Source organism: Panthera tigris, chromosome A2, assembly GCF_018350195.1.
Source record: "Panthera tigris isolate Pti1 chromosome A2, P.tigris_Pti1_mat1.1, whole genome shotgun sequence".
NCBI lineage: Eukaryota > Metazoa > Chordata > Mammalia > Carnivora > Felidae > Panthera > Panthera tigris.
In genome coordinates, this window is record NC_056661.1 from 75581430 (window position 1) to 75590787 (window position 9358).

General features: G+C 40.7%; 1 protein-coding gene across 1 annotated transcript; it reads right to left on the reverse strand.

Moving 5' to 3' along the window:
* Window positions 1-746: 746 nt before the first annotated feature.
* Window positions 747-4774, reverse strand: LOC122233049 (probable G-protein coupled receptor 141). Its single transcript, XM_042964184.1, has 2 exons — window positions 4591-4774; window positions 747-2271 (listed from the first exon to the last, which is right to left on the reverse strand). Exon 2 carries the CDS (start codon window positions 2234-2236, stop codon window positions 1349-1351), a length of 888 nt encoding a protein of 295 aa, XP_042820118.1. The 5' UTR covers window positions 2237-2271; window positions 4591-4774; the 3' UTR covers window positions 747-1348.
* Window positions 4775-9358: the final 4584 nt, after the last annotated feature.

Sequence of the window (9358 nt, forward strand, 5' to 3'; positions counted from 1 at the left end):
TCCACATGCCCAGATTATTCCAAAACTCTTTTGTGTAAACTATGCTGCCTTGTCAGCCATAAGGGTTTGGTTATTTGAGTCAGTAAATTTAATATCAAAGGTAGCATTGTTATAAACAAATCACAAGGGCATGTCAATTTCTTTAAAAAAATTTTTTTTAACATTTATTTATTTTTGAGAGAGAGAGAGGGAGAGAAAGTCAGAGCATGGGCCAGGGAGGGACGGAGAGGGAGGGAGATTCAGAATCCCAAGCAGGCTCCAAGCTCTGAGCTGTCAGCACAGAGCTCAACGCAGGGCTCGAAATCACGAACCGTGAGCTCATGACCTGAGCTGAAGTTGGACACTCAACCTACTGAGCCACCCAGCCACCCCAGAGCATGTCAATTCCTATATCAGTTAAGTATCAGTTAACGCAATAAAAATAACAAAGACGACCCACTTGGATTCTACTTATCTCAATCCAAGTTGGTTGTCTTGGTTATTTTTATTGATTTTAACTGATACCAGAATTGATTTTCATTATATAACACTACTTGGTCATAAAGGGTGCCTTGAACAAGGTTAAGAATAGTCTCACATTCTCAAAGGTTTGGGCTGTAATATAGTCTGCCAGCATGCTTAGACTAAGTCCAGATGCTTTCCACCTTTTCCAATTTCTTTTTCTGCTTAACAGATCCATGTCTGGAATGATATGGGAGGCATTCTGTTTCCTGAGTCCCTACTAAGTCTTAGTCAGAATCAAACCATATTAATGCTCGATTAATCCTGAAAGGACTTCCTCTAAGTCATTTGACTAAGCTGGTTCTTTCCTCTAAATACCATGGCCAGCAGCCATAGCTTTACTGTCTATCAGTCATTTTCAAGAGGCATGTATCTCAGGTTGAGCATCAGTTGAATAAGTTAAGTCTCCTACAATCCATATCTTCAGGTTCTCTGGACCTTGAGTAGATAGTTTGGAGACGGAGGGAAATAACATTCTAAGATCAAAGCCCAGCAAGAGCAAATGCAAAGAGAACAGCCTGGATTACTGCATAGGGAAAGGCAATAGTTGTGCTTAGCAGAAGTATCTCCTGAAAAAGGGGTAGGAGTTGAGTGTCGAAAGGATTTTGGGGGTCAACTTGTGTAGAGCTATGGAAATTGAATATATTCTATAGTTAATGGAGAACAGATCGTCGTTCTCTCAGAAGAGAAGAAACTGTCAATCTTCTACCTTTTCATGGAAAAACAATTTTGGTGATAATTAAGAGCAGAGCATTGAAACATTTGGAATCATGGTAGCAGTCATTCATTTGAAACTATTTTGTCACAATGGTAAAAAGCTGATTACAAAGCAAGTGACGAGGAATATTTAATGGATAACTCCACCTATGAAGCACACCATATCCAGGCAACAGACAGTAGTTAAAGCAACAAAAATTTCGTTATAAAGAACTAACTCAGAATTGTCTATCTCTGAGTAATTTTGAATAAAGTGTACCCGGAATACATGATGGGGTATAAAACAGACCACTATTACTAGAAGGAAGAAGAAGCTCTTGATTTGAGCTCTATAGTCTTGATGGGCCCACATGTCAGGCCAGAGAGCTTTTGTCTGTTGGAGAATGATGCCCATCTGTATCAGGAAGAGGACCCCAACCGTTGTGATCATGATAACAATCATAGAGTAGTTCAAGATAATGAATTCTCTGCGGTTGATATCTTTGTAGAACTCAAAGCATCGTCGTTGTTTTGAGTAACTTGGATTTATGCCATATTGTAAAAATAATATTGGCAAAAAAATGAGGCCACTCACGGTCCAAATAACAATGCTTAAAACTACCGCATGGCACTTTTGCAACTGTTGCATTTGGAGTTTCTTAAAATAGATGAGCAATCGGAGTATGACAATGGCCACGTAGAAAAAAAAGGTGACGTACATATGACCATATAATATGCTGCTGACCAATCGGCAGAGAAAGGTTCCAAACTCCCAGACCTCTAAGATATAATAGCTGAGGCGGAATGGAAGGCTGACCAGGAGGACTGAGTGCAGCACTATGATATTGACAACGATCATGGCAATCATTGATTGGCTTTTCCTTTTGAACATCATACGTGACATCAATACTGTTCCAGTAGTGCCTCCGAGCAAAACCACGCCATAGAGTGTTATCAGAATCACCCTGCATTGCCCCTTGCAGTGGCCTTGGTCTGTGTTTGAGGCATTTGGCAGGGTGGTCGTGCTGATGGGCTCCATGTCTCACCACAAAATGCTCCGAAGATCATAAACCCCTAAATCAAAAGTTTTGCAAAATTATAGTGGATATAGTAAAACTACACAGCAACTGCACTTTAATAGTATTGAGTTTTGCAATCCCAGCCGATTATTTACAACCCTCAAGCTGTCTACCCAAAATGGAGTCACTTAAGACTCCACTTAATTACCCAGACATACTGAAGAGACACGCTGAAGCTAAATCACAAAAATAAGTTTGCTTGAATATAAAATTCCTAACCGTACACACAGGTGTTCTATTCACAGGTATGTCTAAGCTCACATACCACGGCTGGGATTACTATGAGACATGTTAGCCGCTGGCATAAAATTTAAGGAAGGGCCAAAAACTCAGTAATCAAAATAAACAATACTTCAATGCAATTAAAAAAAACCCTCAAAATCAATGCAAAAATTCATGATGAACAGGATAACAAAAATTTAAACAGAGGCAGAGTCAGTATATACACAGTACATGCTCATATCAGATCTACAAGGGCCGTTCCTTCTATCGTCAGGATCCAGTTTGAGATAACGTAGAGAAGATCAGATCAATTGTGTGCAATTATTGTAAGAAGAGGCACCAGACAACATTTTAATATATTTCTGTTAGGGGCGCCTGGCTGCCTCAGTCAGTAGAGCATGCGACTCTCTTCTTCAGGGTCGTGAGTCTGAGCCCATGTTAGGCATAGAGCCATCTTTAAAAAACAAATAACTAATTTATAAAATATTTTCTGCAAATTGCTTTTGAGCAGGGAGCAGCATCGACTGTGCATATTCCCTGCGCTCTCTCCTTCTTGCCAACCTTGAATCTTTTCCTCATGTAAAGTTGGGGTTGGTGGGCGAGTTCTGTTTAGTTTTTATTTAAGTTTTTCAGGGATGGTTGTGTAAGAAGCAGGGACAGCGTAGCAATCTGCCACCCTGCAGGTAAGTGCCAACTCTTGTCACTGAGTCACTGTGGTGTGTGCATGAGTCACCCGGCTCCATGGAGCTCTGGCTGTAAAATGGGAAAATCATACAGCCTACGTTAGAAGATGACTGGGAAATTAAATGAGTTAGTGTGCTTGAGACGGCTTTATAAGTACAGCAAAAAAGCCATATAGAAGTTATGATTCTCATCACGAAACAACAGAAACGAAAGGACATTTACCTCTTTCTCCTTACCCTACACCTAGGCAGATATACAGTTGTATGACATAAAATTGTTGTGGCATCTGTAAGTATTTAATGAATATCTCAATAAAAAATTTTTAAAAATCCCTTTTGGCCCACCAACTTCCTGCTGAAAAAAATTTTAAATAAAAATAAATAAATAACGTTTTTAAACCTTTGATTGGATCCAGACATCAATGGATCAGACTTCCCTGTCCAGAAGGATCTGTGCCCTTTTTCCTCATATGTCTCCTGCCCAGCTGGCCAGAGCAGTGTTTGAGCCTTTGTATCTGCGTGAGAAGTTATTCTACAGTGAATGTCTAAATATCTTAGAATTTTTCTTCTGCTACTCCAGAATCTCCTTGTAGGGAATAAGTAAATTTTTTTGTTTCCGAAGCATTATATTGGACCTGGCATATTTAATATGATCAAGTAAGATTTTATTATAACTCAAAAACATAATTAGAACTTGCATAATAACCTAAGTTTTATGTGCTGAAATATGCATTTTAACAAAGTGCATGTATTTAAAATATACAATGTTTATATGTTTTTTGGGTGAAACAGAATAGTTTTATATGATTTGTGAACAAATATGATACTAATTTACCTTTCAAATTTTGGCAGTCCTCAAGTCGAAGAAGACAAAATGCAAGTTTGAAATTATTTTAAAGCGATAAAAACCTAAATTATTTATCAGTTCCACAGTCTAAGTGGACACTGCTCTCAAGGCAGTATGACATTTGCAAACAGCGTGAACTGTCACTTACTAGCTGCCTCATCACGGGACAAACGTTTAACCCTAAAGTTGTCTCTTCAGCTGTAAATATGGGAAGGAGAAGATCGATTCTGTAAGAAGTAAGTTAGAGTGTGTCTATAAAGAACCCAACGGATTCCCTGACATAGAATTGGTCATCAAAGTGCCAATGTCATTTTCCCTCCATAACGCACACAAAGATATTTCATAAACACAAGATCCCATTCATTTGCAGTTACTCTCAGAACTGACCCACAAAAAATGCATGGGGATTATGTTCCACTGCTTTCCTTCCCCCCCACCGCCCACTGCCCCAGGACTTTATGGCACTGCCCACCCCCAACATGATCCTTTAACAGCTTATAATTTCTAGTTATTTCTTTGTTTGTTTTCTATGCAGAAACAAATGAGTACCCAGACTACTTACTTGTTCTTTTCCTCTTATGATTTGTTTCTGGTGGAGGAGTCAGGCCACCCTGGTCATGTGTTGGTGACCTACATCTACAGTAAGAACCGTTTGCTTGAATTCAGACTCCAGTAATGGCACAGTCGAGAGGAATCTTGGGATGGATGGTGGATGATGAACGCGCTTTAGACTGACAGCCTCTGAAGTCTGGAACAGTCAAGATGGAGGGCCCAGATAAACTGCCTGGGCCACAAACGGATGTTTGTCTCTCCAGCTCGTGGTTAAACAGATAAAAAAAAAAAAAAAGGATTCCTATAAGTGAAGACTTTCATTTTTACTATTAGTGATGTATTTGCGGAAATTTTTCTTAGTAACCTGAAAAACTTAAAGAGTTTTCTTTTTTTCAAATGTTCCTTGTTATCATTCTTATATGTTTTACACTGTGACCTCGTGGACTACTTTCTCTGAGACTTGCATCTTCTCAACCATATGCTCAAAATACAGCTCTGTGTTTCAATTTTCAGAGACTCCCTTCTCTCATTAACTGCATTTGGACATATGGTTCTTTCGAAGCTCAGACCTCTGGCGCTCTAACTGCTACAAGAGGGCTCATTTCGTTTTTCTCAAAAGTCTTTCCTTTTCTTACCTCAACCTCACTTCCTAATTTCATAGGCATCTTAAGCTGTGTTAAGTCCTCAAAGAATAATTTTAAGGAAGCATTGGATTTAGGACAGGTAAAGAGGCAAAGACTAACATGTCTTCTAGCAGTAGGCAAACCCAACCCCAAGTCATATTACTGTTCGGCTACAGGAATTCAGAAGGATACATAATATCACCCATATGGCATGTTCAGGTCAGCCTGCATTTCAATAACGGATAAAATTCTCATTTACTTTGGAAAAATGAATGTCATCCCCCACCTGCTCCATTTGCTAATGATCATGCAGCAATGCTTGTGGCCACAGAGATATAAGACAGCAGAATCTAAAGGCACTAGACCCATATGCTTAATTGTTTCAGGAAAAAAAACGAAACACCCCCTAGTAGAAGATGAGATTGCCAACTCTTATTACCAAAAGCAAATTTATACCAACTCAACTCCACTGGAAAATTTTCACATAGAACCAACATTTCAACCGGTTTTAAACACCTCTCTTTAAATCAAAGTAATTCAAAAATACAAATCTAGTGTGTATGCCTAGATTGATCTGGCAGGCCTCATTTTTTAGATAAAATGTGTTCCCAGAATGGGTAGGATAAAGGATGTTCCCATAGAAACTGTGCTATATTTAGAGGTTGCTTGTCTGCTGAAGGACTAACTGGGAGATGAGTTAGGTGTGACCAACAATGCAGGCAAAAATAAATTCAGTTATAATTTGAAACTATGGCCAGCCCACAAATTAAGTGTTCACATTGACGATGTAAGGATTTCAAAGTATTAAGATGTGTGTATATTGTATTTACACCACTGTGCAGACCATGTTTTTTCCCATTATACCTAGAATTCAGCTCTGCTTTCCTTGAACGGTGCCCAGATTTTCAAGAAAAATAACAAAACCTTAATATGAGAGCTTAGCAATCACCTCGTCCTAGTCCTCAAGAGTACAAACAATTATCTTCATTAACAGATGAAGCTGCCACAATGCAGAGAGTTTATAAAATCACCACAGGCCGCCACAGGACCACTTAGGGAGTAGCCAAGGGTAACAACCACAACCTCATTCCAAGCCTTCATACCCACAACACCACATTGTATGATGGTGAACTTGAGATACTTTCGGAGAGCGCCTTTCATAATCTATGGTTTCAGGTTCCATCTTCTTCCTTGCAATATCTGGAATCTTGTTTTTGGATTGAACCTCTGTGCTTAAATAAAAGTATATTTTAAAATTCTAGGAAGTTAAAATTCTTCTTTAAATGTAGTTCTTTGCCCCCAAATAAACTGCTAAAGTAAGGCATTAACCTTGGTGATTATCCTAAGTCAGTTTGCAGAAGTCTATCTGTCCTGCGCAAGAGGGGCTCCAAAGTCGATGCTGCTGGAAATGCCGCCATCTTGCCCACTCTTCCCCCTCCATGGAAGATGCCATCTTAGAAGGCCATTGGTGGGTAATCCCTGCTCCTGGAATGATGTGGTCGGGGTCGCTGGTCATTCTATGGTTGGTTGTTAAATTGCTACTATGAAATATCCGTAGGAAAGTGGTAACAAAATCTGCAACTGCTAATTCCCAAACCTGTTTATATTCATAAGTTATTAACCAAGACCCCGAAGTGCCAGGCATGATGCCCTGTTTGACCCCAAACACCCAGAGGCTAGGCCCACTCATATACTGGAGGCAGCACCTGGGACTTGGACCTCTCCCAACTCTGGGCATCTGTGTTCTCGGTCCTTCTCCTTATCTCTGTCAGGTGCAACATAACTTTCTTCCATGGAGGCATGGGATTTGAAACCAGAGGGTCCAGACAGAGCATCCCATCCCACCCCTCCATTTCACAGATGGAAAGGTGTTGGAGGCCCAGGCAGGCCATTCTGTTCCTCTCACTTTTCCCCCTGTAGAAGGTGACCCAGGGCAGCATTTCTGTGACTGAGGAGCATCAAACAGCATGTTGCGAGAAACATTTTTAAAAAATATTCTCTGGCATTTATTTCTAGTATAGCTATCATCTCAAATAATGAAACCAAAGTTGGCACACAAAAGTCCTGGATGTTGAGAGCCATGCATATTAGTATTCAAATATGTATAAATGTAGACTTTGTCCTGGCAGACTGTTCTCTACACTTGATAAAAGGATAAATGATTTTAAATATAGCAAGAAAGATGGAGATTAGACATTAAGAAAAAAAAAAAAAAAACCCTAACGAAAGCAGAGATTTATGCTGGCCTTCCATTAACATGCTCAACCTTGACTTATAGACCACACCATGGATTTGTTTTTGCCCCTTGAGCCCACCCAGGTCTTCGTGCATTGTGCCCTTTTGCATCTGTGAGTTCCTCTGCCTGGTGTGATTTTTTTACTTCCACAGGGCAGGCTGCCTCTTATTCAGTTCTCAGGATTGATGTCACCTCTTCGAGAAAGCTGTATGTGACTGCCACAGTGCTAGGCAAATTCTAAGGACTACCACATGCCCTGTTTGAATCCTTTGCATATGATTTCCCACCAGATATTTTTATTGCTTAATTGAGCATCATAGTTTTCCTGTCTGAGAGGATATACTCCTTCCAATGTCTCAGTGTGCTTAGATTTGGACCTTTAGATTGAACAGGGCACCCTGACTGGCTTTTCAAAGTCTTGGGCAATGATTGTTAACAGGTAGGAGAATTAAAAGGTGCTGATTTGTTTGCCACTTTCTTAAAGATGTATTTCACCAGACCCTACCTGGATAGCTTCTTGTTCCTTCCCGGTGCCCAGAACAGTGCCTCACACAGACACATTGAATGAATTCAACATTTGTTGAATGTATAAAATACGTGATTTTCTAAGAGTGGCTGGGAAGAATCCTTTTGAAGATAATTATCCAATCATTTAAAAAAATTTTTTTTAATGTTTATTTATTATTGAGAGACAGAGAGACACAGAATGTGAGCAGGGGAGGGGCAGAGAGAGGGGGAGACACAGAATCCGAAGCAGGCTCCAGGCTCTGAGCTGTCAACACAGAGCCTGATGCGGGGCTCGAACCCACGAACCGTGAGATCATGACCTGAGCCAAAGTCAGTGGCTAACCAACTAAGCCACCCAGGTGCCCCTATCCGATCATTTTTAATTTGCACAAGAGTTCTGGGACCAAGGCAGAACGTGATAGCTGGAATTGACCTAAAAGAGGCTCTACTAAATCCAAGTAGATCATTTCACAGGAGAAGAAACTGAGGCCAGGAAGGCAGCCTGAGTGGAAGCCACACATGCCCTATCCCTCCTCCTTTGCTGATCTGCTCTGCTGCCCTGGACCATCGTCCAGGCCACTACAACTGGAGGTTCCGCCATATTCCAAGAGTCTTGTCTCTTTTTAGGTGACTGTGTCTCTTAACACTTTGGAAGTGTTCCAGAGCATGAAGACATTCAATTGAGAATGAGGAAACATTACATCCAACATACATTTTTCCTGTCATCTTCTTAGCTTCAGATCTCCAAATGCTCCGTGTGGGTCATCTCTTGTGCTGATCAAATTTCAGTATAGAAAAAGCCAGTTACTTCTTCAGAAGTCTTTCCACTGTGGTTTAATTTTTTTCTCTGCTTCATTCTACTCCTTTATGACAGGAACATACTGTTCCCTCAGAGCAGGGAAAAGGAATGGGAGGTTGTACAACCACACAACAGATGCTACGGAAGAATCAGACGTAATGCAGGTCACTAGGTTAAGTTCAGCTGCTTTCTGAAATGATGATTATCTGAGTATTTCAACATCTAGAGGTCATTTCAGTCAGGATGTGGCTAACAATGTATTTGATTACTGTGTCAAGAAGGACTTGGTATAAGAGTTCACAGAAAGGATCTCCTTCAGGCATAATAATATCCAGAAAGTGTGCTAGGAAAAACACATGTGCCTGTCACTGTAGCGCTTTAAAAATGAGCCTTCTGGGGGCACCTGAGAGGCTCAGTCAGTTGAGCGTCTGACGTCAGCTCAGGTAATGATCTCACGGTTCATGGGTTCGAGCCCCGAGTCGGGCTCTGTGCCAACGGCTCAGAGCTTGGAGCCTGCTTTGGATTCTGTGTCTCCCTCTCTCTCTCTGCCCCTCCCCCACTCATTCTCTCTCTCTCTCTCTCTCTCTCTCTCTCTCTCTCTTTCTCTCAAAAA